The following is a 20,638-nucleotide window of genomic DNA, read 5'->3' as shown; positions in this document are numbered from 1 at the left end:
GCCGCCTTTGTTCATTCTGTAAGACAAAGGCAGACAGCCTTTGTGGCTCAGTGGTAAAGAATCCACCTGCCAGTGCAGCAGACACAGATTCGATTCCTGGTCCAGGAGGATCCCACATGCCACAGAGCAGCTCAGCCCGTGCACCGCAACTGCTGAGCCTGCTCTCTAGAGCCCGGGAGGCGCAAGTTCTGAGCCCACGTGCCTAGAGTCTGTACGCTACAACAAGAAAAGCTACTGCAGTGAGAAGCCTGTGCATTGCAACTAGAGATTAGCCCCCGCTCGCTACAGCTAGAGAAAAGCCCGCGCAGCAATGAAGACCAAGCCAAAAATAAATAAATAAAATCATTAAAAAAAAAAAAAGACAAAGACAGGATGGGGCTCAGAAAGCCAGGATTGGTACTTGCTTGCCTGCAGGGGTGGAAGCTCTGACTCCAGCTGTAGCTCTCACCGGCTTCTTATCATATCTAGCTGTGTTCTCGTTTTCTCACAGTTGAGTTGAATTATTTCCAAAGAAAATGATAGCATGATTCTTAAGAGCCGACTGACTAGTGTTATTTTTCAAGTCTTGACTTGTCTGGTTACAGACCTAAACCTGAACTTTTCTATTGGTAATTACGTTTTTCTTACAAGTGATGTATAGTCATTTCAAGCGTCTTAATTATCAGGGCAATAATTGGGAGGTTTCCCTGCTTTCTGGTTCAAGTCGGTGTCAGTTTCATCGCTTTCAGCTAACAAGTTTTCTTAAAAGAGAAAACAGCCACAGTATAGCCTGCTGTAACTGCTAAATAACCAGGACACTAAGCAACAGGCCACATTCAGTGGTTTTGTGTGTGTGCGTGTATGTGCTTACTCAGTCATGTCTGGCTCTTTATGACCCCATGGACCCTCCAGGCCCCTCTGTCCGTGGGATTTCCCAGGCAAGAATGTTGGAGTGGGTGGCCATGCCCTTTTCCAGGGGATCTTCCCGACCCAGAGACTGAACCCTAGTCTCTTATGTCTCCGGCATTGGCAGCCGGGTTCTTTATCAGCTGAGCCACCAGGGAAGCCCCCTTTCAATTGAAGAGCTCTATTCAAAACCAGTTCTGGACAATAACATCCTCCCCATGGGTCCTTTTTTCATTTAGTCACTAAATTTGCATTGGATAGGATAGATTATTAGTCAGGAATCATTTAGTTGGAAGTAACAAATTCTTCTTTGAACAGTTTAGCTTTAATATGAAAAGAAAATAGAAGAACATATGGATATTGGTCCATGTAGCTGAGGATACACAGGGGTGGATTGACTTCAAGAAAGGCTGGATCTGTCTGGATTGGGAGGAAAGTTTGAGGGAGAATGGATACATGTATATGTATGGCTGATCCCTTCACTGTTCACCTGAAACTATGACATTGTTAATCGGCTATACCCCGGTACAAAATAAAAAGTTTTTAAGAAAAGAAAAGCTGGATCCAGGGGCTTAAAGAATGTTGTCAGGATTCTAACTCCGAAAGTTTCCATCCCTGTTTGGTTCCATCATCACTGAGAGCCTCAACTCTGCATCCCTAGAACTTAGAATCCCAAAGAAGAGAGCCCGTCTTCCTCCCAGCTTCCATCTTTCAAACTCAGGGAAGCCCCTGGCTTGTGCCCACCCCTGAGCCAGTCACCATGGCCTGAGCAACGAAGAACTCTGCTGAGCCTAGGTCACGGGTCCACCTGGGATGAAGCGGTGAGGCATCTTACCTGGTGTCTCACCAGGATGAGGAGGAGCAGGGGTCTCCCCGAGAGAAAGTAAAGAGAGGGAGGAAAGGGATGCTAAGTTAGCAAAACCACAGAGGGCTACTCTAGATACCATCTCACAGCATAAACAGTAAACACAAAGGTAGAGCTTCTCCAGTCTGTGGTTGGGTTTTTTTATTTTTATTGGAGAATAGTTGCTTTACAATGTTGTTAGTTTCTTCTGTATAGCAAAGTGAAACAACTGTGTGTATGTGTGTGTGTGTGTATGTGTATATATGTGTGTATATATATATATATATATATCCCTCTTCTTTGGATTTCCTTCCCCTTTAGGTCACAGGCTGTAGTTATTTTCGAAAGGCTCTCCAAGTGTATTATTTGTTGTTGCTCACTCTGGTCACGATCTTCCCTGGATTGACATCTAGATGAAAGCAAGGGAGACTGTAAAGGGACTTTGGGAGGAACACACACAATTCTGAGTGCTCCCTTAAAGTCCTCTCTTCCTCTAGGGTCTAGACATCGCCTTGAATTGGTTCCAATAAAGGGGATTTGGTTCAGCAATCATCTGGTTTCAGTCAGGCCCGAAAGGAAACCATGAGAAAAGGTTTGGGCGATTAGGTCCAGCTGAAAGTAGGAAGTACTGAGCTTTGTGCAGTGAATGTGTGTGAAAAGGGTGATGCTGAGAGAGACTGAAGAGAGAAGTGGGAAGGGACGCCCAGATGAGTGTTGGCGGACACGCCCTGTCACAGCCAAGGCTCCTTCCTCCGCTCCCAGCGGTGAGGCCCTCGCCTCTCCTGCCGGGCCCTTCCCACCTTGAGCAGGCCTGGGTGGTTCCTGAGCGCCCCCGTCACCACAGAACCATCTCGGAAGCCGGCGTAATAAAATGCCATCTTCCTCCTCTTCTCACCAGCACACCCACAGGCTAGGTCTTGGTGCAAACCTCGGTGATAACACAAACAGGAGAATGCTGAAATTAGACAGCTGTCCAAATATGGTGATCCTTCGCCACTATTTTTAAACCACACTGATATGAAAGTGCCTGTATTCCTCCTCCCCCACCCGCCATGTATAGACAGTCTGCTCAGCACACTCCAGATCTCCCCAATCTTTCTACAAAGTGTGGTTGCAAATAGATCCAATAAAACCAACGGAGATAAGAGCTTTAGTTAATTCACAAGTGAAGACTTTAAAGAAGTATCTCATATATTTGAGGAAAACCTCTTAATCTCACTGTGACAGTATCAGCATTAAAATCTAGCTCAGAGAAAATATAAATCATGATTGTTCCTTCTCTTCATGACTTACAACAGAAATGTTTATAGTTTCCAAGTGGCAATTAGATATGACAACATGGCCAGAGTTAATAAACCTATCAGTTCTTAGTTTTTAAACTATGTAGAAAACTCAATGAAAAGTTATAGGATTCATGATCATTACTGCCTCCGCTTTACCTGTGCTCACGATTTAGTATTTTGTCAGTGTTCATATGGTAAGAATCAGTCTCTTCTTTAAAGTCTTTCTTCTGGAGCAGCAGTGAGGTTTAAGATATATTCCTTGTGATCTTCCTGAGGATATTCCAAAGTGGACATTATTAACATTATAATTTTGTAGATGAAAAAACAGAGGCCCAGAGCCGGTAAGGATCTCAAGCGAGTTGCACAGCAAGGAAAGGGTGGTCCAGTGTCCACCCCTGTGGTCCAGTGTCCACCCCTGTGGTCCAGCCAACCCTTCAGGGCTGCACCTCTGGCCTGTGAAGCTCATCCTTTACTGCTTTTGTTTTCCTGTCATTTTCACTGCTGCCCTCAGGCAGACCAGATTCACCTTCCTTTGCTTTATGCAGCTGCGGTGCCACAAAGGAGACGGGAAGAGGACGTCTTTCTTGGTCACTGTTAGGCTTCCTGACACCTCTGCTCCCCCCGCTTGCCCCACTTACACTAAAACCAGTTTACTGACACTGGATGTGGTGAAGGAAAGTACAGCGTTTATTGGAGGGCCAAGCAAGGAGGATAGGCAGTTCATGCTCAAAAGGCCCAAACTCCATGATCCCTTTTAGGGAACAGGTGTGGGTTGCAGGGTGCCTCTGATCGTCCTGTCTGCTGGGCAGTCTGGGCTGCGATGCGGCTCCCTTCCTCAGGCCGGATGGCAGGGCAGGCTTCAGCTGTGGATGTCGGGCTTCTGTGGGAAGATTCAGGAAGCTACAGAAACCAGAACTAAGATCTCCAACATGCCTTCAAGCCTGGCTTTGTTTCATATCCAAGAAATGTATTGATAGTAAGTTTGTTTTTATCTTAAGGAGACACCAAAACTCTATAGAGTTTTTATGGAAACTATTTGAGCTTCCCTGATGGCTCAGCTGGTAAAGAGTCCACCTGCAATGCAGGAGACACAGACGATGGGGGTTCGATCTCTGGGCTAGGAAGATTCCCTAGAGGAGGAAATGGCAACCCACTCCAGGATTCTTGCCTTGGAAATCCCATGGACAGAGGAGCCTAGTGGGCTACAGCCCAGGGGGTCACAAAGAGTTGGACACGACTGAGCACATATCCATGCATCCGTTTCAATGCAATTCTGTTGATGCTCAGAAACTGGACTTGCTTTGAAGGAAAGGAAATGCAGGGGAACTAAACAAGGATCTGCTTGCTCCACTTGCAGTAAAGCCAGTTTACTGACACTGGATGTGGTGAAGGAAAGTACAGCATTTATTGGAGGGCCAAGCAAGGAGGATAGGCAGCTCATGCTCAAAAGGCCCAAACTCCATGATCCCTTTTAGGGAACAGGTGTGGGTTGCAGGGTGCCTGATCAGCTCATGTACAGTTGTCTGATTGGCTGATGGTGAGGTAACAGGGTGATGTTTCAGGAATCTCAGTCATCATCTGGTTCCAGCCTGTCTAAGTGCTGGTGGTCAGCAGGTAGTTAACTTCCTCCACTGGGTGGGAGTTTTAGTATCTGCAAAACAACTCAAGGATATGGCTCAGGATATTATCTATATAGCCCTTGAGGAGAAACTAAATGTCCTTGACTTTGTTTTATGCCTAAGCTATTATGATTGGGTTGACTAAAAAGTCATTCAGGTTTTTCTGTAAGACAGTATGGAAAAACCCAAACAAACTTTTTGGCCAATCCAGGGTCTTATTTCATTATTCTTTGTTTCTGTTTCATTTTTGTGTTTTTTTACTTCTCTGGTTAAATTTGCTCTTTGGTGCTCTGGGAAGGCCTCGGAAGCTTAAACTTTTTTACAAGCAAGAGGCTTGGGGGTCACAGGGGGAGAGGGCGTTGTCTCAACAGGAAGGCCGCACAGGATCGTGCTTGCTTTCAGTGGGAAATTTCTCAAGGGCTGTAATAGGGTTAATTTATATTTTGATTAACTTTAAAAAAAATCTAGTTGGTCTGTCTCAGCCCAGCCCCTACAACATCTGTTCCCTAGAACCCAAGCCTGTGGGAGTGATGTGTTTTGTGCTCTGTTACTTCAATCAGCTTGCCTGGGCCCAATGGCGGGGACCCCAGAACCTGAAGGTGCTGACAAAGATGACCTGCTGCTGTTGAGTGAAATCTTCAATGCTTCCTCCCTGGAAGAGGGCGAGTTCAGCAAAGAGTGGGCTGCTGTGTTTGGAGACGGTCGGCTGAAGGAGCCAATGCCCACTGCGGCCCCAGGAGAGCTGGACCCCAGGCCCCAGGCAGGCTCAGGATTCCTTCCTTCACAGCTTCTAGATCAAAACATAAAAGACTTACAGGCCTCGCTGGAAGGTACGGACCACAGGGCTTGTAATGGGGGTGGGGGTGGTGGGGGAGGTGATATATTGTTTGTTTGTTAATCCAAAGACCTGTTTTTCTTTTTTTATTTTATTTTTTTTTTACTTTACAATATTGTATTGGTTTTGCCATACATCAACATGCATCCACCACGGGTGTACACGTGTTCCCCATCCTAGATGTCCATCAGCAGATAAATGGATAAGAAAGCTGTGGGACATATACACAATGGAGTATTATTCAGCCATTAAAAAGAACACATTTGAATCACTTCTAATGAGGTGGATGAAACTGGAGCCTATTATACAGAGTGAAGTAAGCCAGAAAGAAAAACACCAGTACAGTATACTAACGCATATACATGGAATTTAGAAAGATGGTAATGACAACCCTGTATGCGAGACAGCAAAAGAGACACAGATGTATAGAACAGTCTTTTGGACTCTGTGGGAGAGGGAGGGGGGGATGATTTGGGAGAATGACCTATTTTTCTTTATCTTCTTTTTTGTGTTTTCTAACTTTTATCTTATATCCAGTGTCTTTTATTTTTTGTTTTGTTTTTGTATTTTTCTTTTATGTCCATTGACTTTAGCTGAAGCTTCAGAATCACATTCTAGCCTTAAGATACGTATTAGGGTTTAAAATCCTCTTCTTTGCATAATTTTCTCTCCATGGTAACACTTCCTATTAATCAAAGGCTAGAGGGGTGGTCCTCAGTCTTCCTGTCTTACTTTGATTTTAGGCTTTTTCATGGCACCCTTGAGGGATTCAGAGTGCCTTCACAGTTGTGGCCTATTCACGTGGCCATTCCTGCCTGGCCAGTGCCCTAGCTGAGTTCTCCCATATACTCGTGAGACAACGTTCCCATAGACATGGGGCTTTCTGGGTGCTTCTTCCCTCTCCCACCATGGCCCACCCCTTTCCTGAGTACGCCCTCAGCTCAGCCATTCCTGTTCTGCCTGAAACGCATGGCCCAACAGAAACAGTTTTCACACTGATCAAAAGTGATGAGACACCTTGGTAAGGGTTCAAGGTACCCCAGAGCTCACCAGCAGCTCACATTCTGGTTCAGAATTATTGATGTGCAGAGCAGATTGATTTTGAGTGCAGAAACTAACACTCAGGTTGAAAGTTAAATTTTTAAGTTGGAGTTTCTAAACAAACAGACCTTGAGAAGGAAACCATTTTAGTATCTGAAGGCTTTTCTGCTCTTTCCATGTTTTAATTATAAGGCAAGGATTGCTGTTCAGAAGTTCTCAAATTGTTTTGATTTTTCCATGAATTTAGGTTATCTCCTTAATAAACAGCATGTTTATCTGGCACTTAGAGATGAGAACAAACAGCAGAGCTGGAATGATTAAGTAATTATGGGCTATTATTAAAAAAAAAAAAAACACTCAGGTCTTTGGAGATGAGATCATGGACGTGGCAAAAGTTGGTGGGCAAGACCAAAAGAAAATCTTTCCTCTTTTTTATGAAATACGTGTTTCCTTTCATCTTCCTTTTTTAGTCCTATTTTGTAGCCGTCTCATTTATTCTCAGTAATGAGGTTAGAGATGAGAGGGATAACTGCAATCCAAAACTACTTCTCTGCCCTGAGTCTCACCCGAGTTTCACCACCTCTTTTGCCGGAACCCCAGATGAACAAGGTTGCCAGAGACTAGGTTTCACCCCCACCCACCTGTGGTGCAGGCGCTAACAAGGCGTGGGAGAGTCGGGAGAGGCAGGGCCGGAGCGGGATCCACGGCTCAAAGCTCAGGGCTGCTAGAGACCCTCCAGCTGTGCTGCAGGGCGAATGCCGCCCCCCCAAAGCCCCCAGCTTTGGAGACACCTGGGCGCCTGCTGCCACCAGGAGCACTGGTGGCCTCCTTAGCTGGGGTGGCTGAGCATCACTGTCTCATGGGCACCTCGGGCTGACAGTGAGAACTCAGAGCTTCACATCCTCTTCCTGAGCGGGTGGAGCAAGACCTCAGCTCAGGCCCAGAGCACTGTCCCCGGAACTCTGCCCAAGAGCTGAGACAGGGGCAGCAGCCATGGGCTTGGCACTTCAGCCTTGCCCCACGGCCAGGAGAAAGGCCCATGGCACACTTGGGGCTGAGGAGGGAGTGGGCCACGGCACGAGAGATGCAAGCTGGCACTACGGAAAGAGAAAGAGGTACTTTAAAGGGAAGTCATTTATGTCTCAGGCAAACAATTTCACTGGAGGTTGCTGCCCTAGTAGCACTGAAGCAAGATTCTTATTTGTCCAGCAAATATGTATTGAGTCCTCTGGGTGCCAGGCACTGGGGAATCACCTGAGAACAAAACAGGCAAGGCTTCTGCCTTCCGGGAACTCACATTCTAATGGAGAGGAGATAATTGTGGTGCTGGAGAAGACTCTTTAAAGTCCCTTGAATAGCCAGGAGATCAAACCAGTCAATCCTGAAGGAAATCAACTCTGAATATTCATTAGAAGGACTGACACTGAATCTCCAATACTTCGGTCACCTGATGTAAAGAACCACCTTATTAGAAAAAACTCTGATGCTGGGAAAGATTGAGGGCAGAAGGAGAAGGCAATGACAGAGGATGAGATGGTTGGATGGCATCATTGACTCAATGGATATGAGTGTGAGCAAACTCCTGGAGATAGTGAAGGACAGGGAAGCCCGGTGTGCTGCAGTCCACAACGTTGCAGAGAGTCGGACCCGATGAGCGACTGAGCAACAGCAACAAAACATAATGAAAAAGCAAATCACATTGTAGGTTAGACAGTTACCAATGATATGGAGAAAAGGAAAAGCAGAGCCAGAGCTGTTGTTGGGGGAATGGCAGAGTAGGTCAGGGAGAGCACTAAATGGACTCTTACTGAGAAGATGAGGTCTGAGCAGAGACTCGCAGGAGGCCGGAGAATTAGCCATGTGGAGATCTAGGCAGGGAAACCCCTGTGCCCAAAGGGAGGGTCTGCAGGAGGAGCACTGGGGTTGGAGTGAGAAGAAGTGCTCGGAAAGGAGATGAGCTGGGTCACACAGGCCTTGTAGTTGTTAGAAGAACTTAGGAACCATCATAGCCTCTTGGACCAAGGATGGACAAGATCTGGTTTACCATTTACAAGACCCATCTGGCTGCCAAAAGTTTCATTTCCTCTGCTGAGGTTCTGTCAGGATCAATGTTAAAGAAGTCATTTTGTAATCTCTGAGTTATCCTGTTTTCTTTGCATGTGTGTGTGTGTGTGTGTGTGTGCTTAGTTGCTCAGTTGTGTCCGACTTTTTGTGACCCTATGGACTGTAGCCCACCAGGTTCCTCTGTCCATGGGATTCTCCAGGCAAAAATATTGTGGGTTGCCATTTCCTTCTTCAGAGGATCTTCCTGAACCAGACATCAGACCCACATCTCCTGCATTGGCAGGCAGATTCTTTACCACTGAGCCACCAGGGAAGACCAGATATTAGGTATTAGACTCACTAAATAATTCTCAGCAGAGACTCAAGTCATCTGAAGGAGCTTTCTACTTCTCCACAGATGTGGTCTTCTTATCCGTGGGTTAGCCCCCACTTCAGAGACACTGAGGTCTAAAACTGATCTCCTTTATCACGGTAAAATGACAAGAACGAGCTCTGCGTATGGCACGTGCGATGGGCCAAGCACTGCCCCACGTGCTTTAGGTGTGTTATTTCATCCTCACCACACCCTTGCCAGACAGGCAGGCAGGCAAGCACTGGTGGCATCTCCAACTTGCAGCCTGGGAAACAGAGAAACAGGGAGTAAGTAATTTGCCCCAGATTAGACCTCTGGTAGGAGGCAGGCCGGACTGTGGGCCTGAGGCACTAGACTCCAGAGCTCATGCTTTTCACAAATCTCTGCTGTTGCCACCAAGTACCACATCTCTGATGGCAACGGGGATTCCCCGACGAGCTCCCTCAGCCTCGCCTTGGGTGCTTCTAGAGGAGCCAGAGTTGTAATGACTGTAACCTCGGTCCTGGGCATCCCAGGTACATATAGAGACCAAGGCAACCACACGGTCATGGAGGAGAGATGTGGGTGTGGGAAGGAAGGCTTGTGTCAACCACAAAACGTGGATGATGTTCCAGAATTTTGTTGTTGTTCTTCGGTTGTTCAGTCTTGTCCGACTCTTTTGTGACCCCATGGACTGTACTCCACCAGGCTCTTTTGTCCATGGAATTCTCCAGGCGAGAATACTGGAGTGGGTTGCCATTCCCTTCTCCAGGGGAGCTTCCTGATCCAGGGATCGAACCCCTGTCTCCTGTGTCTCCTGCATTGAAGGCAGATTCTTGACCCACTGAGCCAGTGGAGAAGCCTGATGTTTCAGAACAAATATGTGAATTTGAGATTATCTCCACAGCCTTTGCCGGTGCCTGCCGTCGCCCCTCGTTGACTCTAGCGCTGACCTGCTCAGTCTGGCCACCACTCTTGTGGCTTTCTGTGAGGACCAGGTGGAGCTGCATCCTCGGGGTCCGAGGGTCCGCAGGGCAGAGGTGGGCAGCTGTCTGGAGGCAGGCGCAGACATCTCGGGATCTTTCCCCTCTCTGCCCCCTCTGCACTGCCCCCTGCCTTATCCACCTTCACTTCCTCAGTCTCTCCCCTTCTTACCTCTCCGTTCTCCTCTGCCTCCCTCTCCTCTTCAGCCTCCCTTTGCCTTGGGGAAGCAGAAAGAAAAGGGGAGCAGTGGATTTCGTAAGAGAACAATTATATCTTCCTTCCCCACCTACTTCAAGCTCTAGAAGAGCAAAACAAAGGAACTTACATTTAGGATCAAGTTGTGCTGAAAAATGTGAAGGAGTCAATTTTAGCAAGGCTTTCTAAGAGTTTCTGAAGTTGCCAGCATGATAGGGGCCAGGATTTTCTGTGTCACCCAGCGATGAGAAATTGCACCTTCCTGAGGTCTCTTCCAGTGAGGAGGATGGGGCCACCCAGAGGCGCTGCCTGAGGCAGAGACCCGGCCAGGCCTTCTTAGACATTCTTCTCCATTCCCACCAGCATCAAGATTTAATTTAGAAACAGATGCTGATACTGAAAAGATAACCATCTGCTCAAAATAAATCCACCAGGACATCTTCTAATTTAGGATCCTGCCAACCACAGTTAGGCATCTTGTTCCAGAATCTCACAAACATACAGCCCTTTGTTCCTTCTGGATGTTCTTTTGTTTCAGCTAATCCTGAGGTGTTGTTGCCATCTGGGTGGGTTTCTACTTAAAGCCAATGTCATGTCAAGCTTAGCCTTATCTCAGATTCGCCTTTCCTTGACCAGAGCTCACCTCTTGCTGTCTCTGGCTTAGCCTGGCTCTGGGTAACTGATGTTTCCAGGCCTCAAATGGAATAACGTGAAAGAAAAGGCTATGGGCTGCATTTAAAGATAATTTGAACAGAGAGTATGAGCCACTGGCATTTTTATTTGTTCCATCAAAGAAGCAGCACTTTCTAAACCTGTTAGGGCTCATCCCCAGGTCTTGGCTAAATTCTTGCAGAAATTAAGTGCCTCTATTAGTCCATAGAAGAAACCTTGGTGACCATCTCCTCCACCCTCATTTACACATGAAGTGAGGTGAAGTGAAGCCGCTCAGTCATGTCCGACTCTTTGCGACCCCATGGACTGTAGCCCACCAGGCTTCTCAGTCTATGGGATTTTCCAGGCAAGAATACTGGAGTGGGATGCCATTTCCTTCTCCAGGGGATCTTCCCGACCCAGGGATCAAACCCAGGCCTCGCGCATTGTAGGCAGACGCTTTACCCTCTGAGCCACGAAGGAAGCCTTCAAGGCTTACACATTTACACATGAAGGGTCCCCAAAGGGGACCTTCTCATGACTTGCCGAGTTGCTGTGGTTTTATCCACCATCCACATAATGTTTAAACTCTTCTGCTGCTGTTCAGTCGCTGAGTCGTATCAGACTCTTCTGCTTCCTGATGGACTGTGGCTCGCCAGGCCCCTCTATCCATGGGATTTCTCAGGCAAGAATACTGGAGTGGGTTGCCATTTCCTCCTCCAGGGGATCTTCCCCAACCAGAGATGAACATGCGTCTCCTGCATTGGCAGGAGAATTGGCTCAATTCTTTACCATTGAGCCACCTGGAAAGCCTCAGCTTGGCATAAACAAACACAAGCTACACTAAACTCCTCAGCTTGGCTTCTGAGGTCCTTCAGGGCCTGACCCCGGTGTCATCACTGCCCATACCTCCCATGCCTTCACTGAGCATGACTTAATGGCACTATTCTGCTGGGGACCATGTGTCATGTCTAAGCTGGACTCCAGGGAACCCGACTCTGCCCTCCCCCCAGAGCATTCCACCCACTTCACACGTGATGTTCTGCCTGGCTAACTCCTCACCCTTCAGGTGCTCATGTTCAGCATATCATCCAGGGGCTCCCTCAGCAGTCAGTGCTGGCTATTTCTGCTCTCCATCCCCTTTATACCCAGTACTTAATCATTCCTCTCATTTCACCTCATTGTAAAATGGGCTGAATTTTCTGTCTTGCTTCACATTGTCACGGGCAGGGTCCATGTTTGTGTTGCTCACACATCATATTTCCCAAACATAGCTCAGTGCCTGGAATCGATGTTCCAAAAAGACATCTGGGTGGATGGGCTGATGGATGAATGGATGGATGGCAGACAAGAAGGAAGGGAGAGATCCAACTGACACTGCATCACTAATTGAAGAGAAAAAGGTCTGAAGACAATCTCAGGGGTTGGTTCTCATGTGTGCTGAGTGATAGCAGAAACCCAGAATCATTGGATGTACTGAGCGCCTGCTCTTCAGCCTCTGTATGCCCTGGTTTCACCCACGAGCTCCCATTTTATCCATACAACAACCTAATGAGGTAGGAATTTTTATCCACCCTTTGCCAGTATGGAAACTGGGGCTCAGAGAAGGTGTGGACGGCAGGCTGGTGCCTGGCCACAATAGCCATGGTCTTCCCACATTCCCCTTCATGGCCAGCCCTGTCCCAGAGCACCCAGGGCTCTGCTCATCAACCCAGCCTGGGCTTCTACCCTCCCAGTCAGTGAAATTACACTCATGGTAAAGCGCTACGCTGGGTGGTGTTACTTTGGCCTCACTTGCTGCTCTAGCTAGCTAGTATTATTTCTGGCCAATTTATATTTTCCCTTATGTCAGTAAAGGGGGCAGGATTGCTCCAATAAAATTTTATATATGTTTCCTGCAGACGGGTAGCGCAGTTGACATATCAAAGGAACCGAGAACTTGGCTCGTCAGCTTGCCCCCAGAGCTCTCAGTCTCATCTGCCCCCACGCTGCACCACCCCGTCTCCTGACACAGTTTCTCTGAGATGGGGAAGACATCCTTCCAGCCACACCTTCCTGTTAAAAACGCCTCAGCCAACAAACACCAACTGAAGAGCAGTTGATGGCAATTTTAGGAATATTAGCAACACTGAGTTCTCTGTAAATAGCATTTTTTCCTGACAGAAGCCAAGACGTTTGAAGTCTGGCTTGGCATTCCATCCATAATTACCCTAGTTGTACCCCTCCCCTAAAGAATTCCCAAAGCAGTACGAGTGAGAGTGAAACTGCAGCTCAGCTTAGTATTTGCTTAAAACATATATATATGGGTTTCCCTGGTGGCTCAGTGGTAAAGAATTCACCTACCAACGCAGGAGACGTGGGTTCAGTCCCTGGGTTGGGAAAGATCCCCTGGAGAAGGAAATGGGAACCCACTGCAGTGCTCTTGCCAGGAAAATCCAAAGGAGAGCGAGCCTGGCGGGCAACAGTTCACGGGGTTGCAAAAGAGTCAGACACGACGTAGCAACTAAACAACAATGACAATATATACATATATAGCTGGGGTCACAACCATAATATTTCCTCCCCTCATGTGCGAATGGTTGGATTGTTAGATTTATGCTTAATAGGTGTTCTGAAGAGAAATTGTGATTTGGCCAACTGGCTGTTTCTGCTTCACATTGTAGGACAAAAGAACAGTGATATGCCATGTCTTTGGGAAACTCTGAGGTCTACCTTCCCCATCATCTATCATCTTCGTCCCCAAAGGGGCAGTGTGTTTATGCACATCCTCCTCCATGTCCTTTGCAGCAGAGAAGCCCCCAAGTCTGTAGATTCTCCATGTTGCTTTTATGGTTCCTGAGTGTTTAGGTGAGCAATATTCAGAACTCCATACTTACAAAGGGATCTAATTAGAAGACATTGTCTTTATAAAGATAAGGCTTCCCTTGTGGCTCAGCTGGTAAAGAATCCACCTGCAATGCTGGAGACCTGGGTTCGATCCCTGGGTTGGAAAGATCCCCTGGAGAAGGGATAGGCTACCAACTTCATGAGAATTCCATTAACTGTATAATCCATGGGGTTGCAAAGATTTTTGGAAAAGGAAATGGCAACCCACTTCAGTATTCTTGCCTGGAGAATCCCCATGGACAGAGGAGTCTGGCGAGCTACAGTCCTTGGGGTCACAAAGAGTCAGACACAACTGAAGCGACTTGGCACAGTCTTTATAAAGGAGCCTGCCATTACAATCCTTTAAATGATAGGCTTTAAAATATGACTTGTATTTCTGGGACTCTAAAAATATGACTTGATATACAGACGTTCTGTTTGTTTATAACCATTCGGGAATATGCCCATCACATACAGCGAGGGGGGGTCTGTGTTTTGACGTGTGCATTTATTTCTGCTTCCTTGAGGAATGTGTTCTATCTTATACTCTGAAAAAAGACAACGATTGAACCTGCCTCTTTTCCAGCATTCTCTGGAGCCAAATATTGTGCGTGTTTTTGAAATGGGAAGAATTATCTCATGTTCCCACTGTATCGGCATTTAGAGATGGGGGAGGGGTGGCCTTCCACACCTCTCACGTGCCTTTTCTCTGCATCCATTTGGATTCTGTCTGGAAGTGTGGGCCTCCCTGAACTCAGAGAGCCCAATGGGGTCAAGGAGCTTAAAGCTGCGGGAGCTGGGAGGTGGGTGCTCTCTGTTTCTGAGGAGAGCTTCGCTCCTTGCCCCAGCTCTGGCTTCAACAGAAATGAACCTGATCCTGCCAGAGATGGTGGCCACGGCAGCTCCTTAGGAGCCATCTATGGCAGTACCTCCCACACTACACTCGCATGAGGGTTGCTGAGGGTTTGCAGTTCCTTGGACTCCACCCTGGGGATTCTCATTTAGTAGGTGATGTCCCAGCTGCTGGGGCAGGCACCACACTTTGAGAAGCCCTGCCCTAAGAGACAGGGGCCAGGCTGCTAGCATTGAGAAAAGGTTGTGTGAGGTTTCTGCTGAGCACAGGTGGATCCTGACCCTAAATGTCCAGGAGAGGATTGTAGGGAAAGATGAAATTGACCCAGTTAGATGCTACCTCTTTCAACGTTATTTGGCACTTAGCGAGACTGCGATTTTAACTTTCCACATTTACCACTATTTATGTGATTAGGGTTTGGAAGGAAAATGCCGATGGGCCAATTTTCTAGGAACCAGGGAGGTTATGTTACTCCTGGATTTCACCAAATACTGGTCATTTTTTTTTAAATGGCTTTATTGAACTATAATTTACATACCATGATATTCATCCATTGTAGGAGAACAGTTCAAGGATTTCTGGTAAATTTATATTGTGTAGCCATCACCACAGTCTAGTGGGAGAACATTTCCATCTTCCAAAAAAGTTCCCTTAAAATCTTGTGCCTTTTTTTGTCTGTGAAATATGTTAATAACATGTTCAAGTACCATCCCAATAGCAATACTTTTTAAACTCTCTGTACTTTTTCAATATTTTAAACCCAATAAATAGGTCACAGGCAGCCTGTTTCATTTGTCCTTGGTTAGTCTTTATAGGGTTTTCAGTGTGCTCAGTGGTAAAGAATCCACCTGCTAATGCCAGAGCTGCAGGAGACTTGGGTTTGATCCTGGGTCAGGAAGATCCCCTGGAGAATGAAATGGCAACCCACTCCAGAATTCTTGCCTGGGAAATCCCATGGACAAAGGAGCCTTCATGAGCTACAGCCCATGAAGGTACAGAGAGTCAGACATGACTGAGCACACATGTGCACAGTCTCTGTTTGTATGCTGCTTGCCTAAAAAGAAAGAATCCAACCAGTGAGTATGATGCATCTCCAGTGGCAAGCACTGCTTTTCCATCTCTCAAAATAATGTTTCATAAGTGTGGTTCTCATGATTTAAGAGTCCTTCGGTGGTTATCTGAATTTCAACACTCGTCATGTGCCCAGGTAGTGCCCTAAAGAACGTAAAGATGAATCATACGTGGTCCCTGCCTTCAAGGGGCTCAGAACTCCAGGAGATGAGACAAAAGTAGCAGCTAATCAATATCAGTTCAGTTCAGTCACTCAGTCATGTCCGACTCTTGGCAACCCCATGGACTGCAGCACGCCAGGCTAATCGATATGCTATGATTCTAAAGTGGGTCCCTTATTACAAATCCTAAGTATAGGGTAAACAAGTAATCCTAAGTATAGGGTATAGTATTGCATCTTCTCATTTCTGTAGCATATGCCGAGTGAGTTTCTTGCCCCCGAAGTTGGTTTCACTGCCACCAACTTGGTGACAGCTGAACTCTGCCATCCAAACATAGCATCCTTATCAGAGACCAAACTTTTTCTGTAGAAGACACTGTGAGCAGAGCATCCCAGGGAAAGGATGTGGTTTGAACTATTTGGAGCCCACAGTGATGCGTCACCTGATGGTCTGTGTTTCACAGTGAGCATCACCAGTGACTCAGTCCACACACACCTACCTGTACCACAGTAGGTATTATGGAGCACATTGAAGAAACAGTTTCTTGTTTCTTGGAGAAGACAGGACTTACACATGAAGAATTAAAGCAGATGTACAAAGAAGTATATGGTAAAGTTCTAAATTAAATGAGTTATCCCGGGATATCCAGCAGAAGCAGTAAATGCTGGGGGGAACTAGGCTTGCTCCCCACCCCACAAAACAGGACTGCTGCACACCTCTTAATCATTAGCAACAGGAAGAGCCCAAGGGGCCTTCAGAACCTTAGGTTAGACAAGATCAGTGCTATCATAAGGATATGGCATCAAGTTAAGGTGGACATTCTTCCCTCTCTTATATTTGGACTGGGCTGCCAATTATCTGTATTAACTAAATTTCACAATTTAAATTAGCTGTATGGAAAATAAATGAACTGGATCATATTGGAAATAGAGAAGACCAGTCATTCACTAATTCTGTCACTGCATTTAATGGTGCTCACTTTTTGTGACATGGGCACAAATGGTGCCCATTTGTAACAGACAAACAAGGCACCTGATTTCCTAGGAACACTATTGATAATCTTTGGTGTGACCATGAAATGATGTCACTTGGTAAGAAAGATGGGTATAAAATTGAAAGCAAGAATGCTTTGACCTTAGCAATTTCTCATTTGCAGTCTTCCCCCTAATTTTCCATACTTTCAAGTTGGTGTTCGTTAGTCACTCAGTCATGTCCAACTCTTTGCCATCCCATGGACTGTAGCCCACGAGGCTCCCCTGTCTATGGAATTCTCCAGGCCAGAATACTGGAGTGGGTTTCCATTTCATTTTCCAGGGAATCTTCCCGACCCAGGGACCGAGCCCCAGTCTCCTGCATTGCAGGCAGACTGTTTACCATCTGAGTCACCAGGGAAGCCCTTTTGAAGTGGGCAAGATTATACATATCCACACTCCTCTGAAACGTATTCCAGATATGAGGCACAAGGAAGAAGGGTCCTGGCACACCAGCCTCCTCTCTCTTTGGAGGCCATCCTAGTTGACAGCCGTGTGTGTGCCTCACATGGAACTGACGAGACAGTGTGGCTGCTCTTCCCTAAGATCTAACGACCTCTGGTTTTGGACATTAGGCTGGTCAGAGAGCAGTGTCAGTCCTTCTCCTCCATGGCCAGCACCCAAGGCAAGCAGTGCAAATGTCAACTACCCTGCAGTGAAAGGTAATATCATTCTCTCCCCCTTAAGTGACGGTCACCTTCCTTTCCATCGACCTAACACTCTTTGCTTTATCTCTTTACTAATTTCCATTGGAGCACCTGGGATTCAGAGGCGGGGCTACAAGGGCTGAGAGCTGTGCATGATCCTAGGAACTAACATTTTAACTTTTTCCTGGCTTAAGGTCCTCATTCATAATTGGCTTTATCAGATCTAATGAGGAGGACTCAGATATCTGTCTGTATGTGACCGGGTGTTCCCCAAAACTGGATGACAACAGTAAGGGAGAAAATGGCCTCGGAGATTGGGATCCTTAGCTGAAAATACCATTGCTTCCACCAGACAAAGCATTTGATTAATGCTTTTTGCAAAGAGCCAGGTGCCTTAGTTGTCAAAAAAGGGCCTTTCAAGCTTGTGAAATCTACTCTCTTTTGAGACAGAACATCTGCCTGAGGAAGATCTCATCTGTCTTTGCATCTCTCTCTCTTCCTTTGGTCATCACGTTCCCTGTGTTGACCACAGGACATTAAAGGAAGTGTCAGTTTTATTATCGTCAGAGAGCGTTTCCCTTGATGTTCTTTTGGGTGTTGCGCAAATAGTTGCCCCTGGTTTTCCCTCCCACAGGGGAGGTCTGGGGAATGGGAGGATTTCCCTCCCCGCAAGTATAATCACCTGGCTACTCACAGCTGGGCCACACCCACCATCGGAAAGCCCCCGGGGAGGGGAGAGGAGGGTGGAGTGTATTTCACTGGCCTATCACTAAGATATCTTGATACTCTCTATCAAGAACAGACTAATCCTCCAAAATCAGTCATGCTCCATACAGTTTCTTTAGACCTCCTACAGGACTAAAGAAAGACAAGTTATAGCCCCTTTAAAAAATTTTAAAAATGTCTCCCTCATCCCCACCAAGCTATATTGAGCTCTCTGTAAAGTCTCAGTTTATCATATCAAAATAAACCAAGAGTTTTAGGGGCTAACTGCACGCTGTGAAATTAATGTTAGATAGTAACAGCTTGCATATTACTAACTACTCTTGTTTGCAATAGCTTATCTCTGTAATAGATGCATTGTTGTCTCATTATAAAGTAATGTATTTACAAGAGACAGGAAAAAAGGATAAAGGGAGGAAAAATCAGAACCATAAAGGGATCAGTACACTGTCTTTATGTTTAAGTGCCATTTTAGTGAAAAGATCAAAGGCCCTGTGTATGTTGGCATAATCCCATCAGTACTCACCATCACACGATTCATAGAAGCACTTTAAGCAACTCGTCCTACCAGTATTTTTTGAGATTCTTCATAACCAGATGGCAAGCACATTCCTAGCTGCTTTTGGTTAGAAGGATAACCTGTCAGACATTTTCTTCATGTTTTTGATGGTCCCACCTGTTGGAGAAAGAAAAAAAAGCATAGGTCATCCAAGTCAATGAACTTAGATTCTCATGTGGAACGATTTATATAGAGAAGAGCCCCCAACTTCTTTGTAAATCTCTTGCATCAGGCACTCTTTTGAAAATGCCTTCCTCATCTGGAAAATAATTGGGGTCTGTCATCGTGGCATTCAAGAAGTTAGGGCAGGTGGTTCGGTAAAACAGCACTTGAAGGCAGGACTCTATGGAGCATGGAGGGTGAGGGGCTTGGGGGCAATTTAGAGCCCAGTGGGGAAGGGGAGGCGTGTCTAAGGAGGCGTGTCTAAGGCCCCCTTCCTCTGATGGGAGAGGGTTAAAGAAGGCTGAAAAGAGTAATCACCCTATTTCTCTTGACCCAGCAGATTTGAAGATTCCTCCAGGGGACACTGGAAGGCACCTTACTTCCTGAGTCATTCAGTCTAGTTTCTGAAATGATTGCTATCTCCTGGTGGTGCTGAAGCACAGGGTCTGGGGTTTCAGGCAGCTCTGTGGGCTGTGGCCATCTGCTGGGTAGGGGTGCTGATTGGGGATTAACACAAGAGCTCACTGTGCAGATTTGTAAAGACCATGGTATAGAAATGTTACTCAGCCAACCAGCCAACAGTGGGGCATGGAATATCCTAACAAGGCTTAAAGACCAAAAGCAGCAGGGTTTGTCCGACTGAGCGTCTTCCCTCTTGAAGATGCTCCTGGCCCTGAAGCCTGACAGAGATGGGAGTTAGCAAGGAGGCTGTGCTAATGTGTCCTCTTCTCTCCCCAGAGCCTGCCAAGGCCTCCTCGGACCTGACTGCCTGGTTCAGCCTTTTTGCTGATCTCGACCCACTATCAAATCCTGATGCTATTGGGAAAACCGATAAAGAACATGAATTGCTCAATGCATGAGTCTGCTGCCTCCGTCTGGGAGGGAGCCCACAAGTGTCTCCAGATCAACACACCGGGGGGCTCACGGATGTAGGAAGTGATCAGTATGCTGTTTTAATATTTACGTGCCATTTTAATAAAATGAAAGGGTCAAAGGCCCTGTTTATATTAGAATTATTTACTCTCATTTGGTGTAAAGGGTGTCCGTGTGTCCTCTACGCGGACCTGATAGTGCCGGATGGTCTAGGAGCTGTGTCCAGGCCCATCAGCTGACAACTCCCTCTGCTAACTGCTGCTGTGTCACCGGGTTGCTACAAGGTCCAAGTTCACATCATAAATCTGCTTTGTGTTAGGTTGAAAGAAGGTGTCCTCCAGTCTCAGAGACAGCGGGAGTCTTAGGAGGCTTAAATGCCTCCTTTTATACCCCTGGCCCATGTCCCTCTTAAAGGGGGGCTGCAGGGAGACTCCCTCTTCCTGCCCAGCCACCTTCCAGCGAGCTACGGTGAAGCTCCAGCCAACCAAAGACTGCCCTGACCTTGCCTCCTGGGCCGCGGGTTCTCTCATGGGCAGAGGGACTGAGCTGGTCAGCGCTGCACAAACTTGTCTGTGGAAGCCAGCCATGTCTGCAGATCTCAGCTCTCCAGCCCTCTCCTTGGCTGGAATTCAAAAGCATGTATTTCTGGAGCCCCGTGTGACATTAACTGTTTTTGTTTTTGTTTTTTTTTTAATTAAATGGAAAAGATATTTGACACACACAGTTAATGAGTCTGTTGGGGGGAAGGGGGGACTCGGCGGGGGCTGCTATGGGGTGGGGGGCTGGAGAGAGAGGAAAGAGGTCCCACCTGCATGAAACGGCCAATATGACCCAGACCTCCCCCAGATACTGCAGTGGAGGCAGCAGGGTGGACCCTTGGCTTACAGGGGAGAATAGCAGTTTTGCACATGGACACAAAACCCTGAATATTTGAAGGACTGAAGCTGAAGTTCCAATGCTT

At 46.8% G+C, this 20,638-nt stretch overlaps 1 protein-coding gene across 19 annotated transcripts in view; it reads left to right on the top strand.

Moving 5' to 3' along the window:
* ICA1 (islet cell autoantigen 1) overlaps positions 1–20,392 on the top strand; it is a 163,915-nt gene extending 143,523 nt beyond the window's left edge. For 9 of the 19 annotated variants that reach the window (XM_005205193.5, XM_005205188.5, XM_005205186.5 and 6 more), the window contains 3 exons: positions 5,192–5,461; positions 17,289–17,375; positions 19,543–20,392. In XM_005205193.5, the coding sequence (XP_005205250.1) occupies positions 5,192–5,461; positions 17,289–17,375; positions 19,543–19,664 (479 nt within the window). In that variant the 3' untranslated portion in view covers positions 19,665–20,392. 19 annotated transcript variants of the gene reach the window in all.
* Positions 20,393–20,638: the final 246 nt, after the last annotated feature.

Source organism: Bos taurus, chromosome 4, assembly GCF_002263795.3.
Source record: "Bos taurus isolate L1 Dominette 01449 registration number 42190680 breed Hereford chromosome 4, ARS-UCD2.0, whole genome shotgun sequence".
Taxonomy (NCBI): Eukaryota; Metazoa; Chordata; class Mammalia; order Artiodactyla; family Bovidae; genus Bos; species Bos taurus.
Note: the sequence above shows the minus strand (reverse complement) of the source record. Positions and strands in the feature narration are given on the sequence as shown.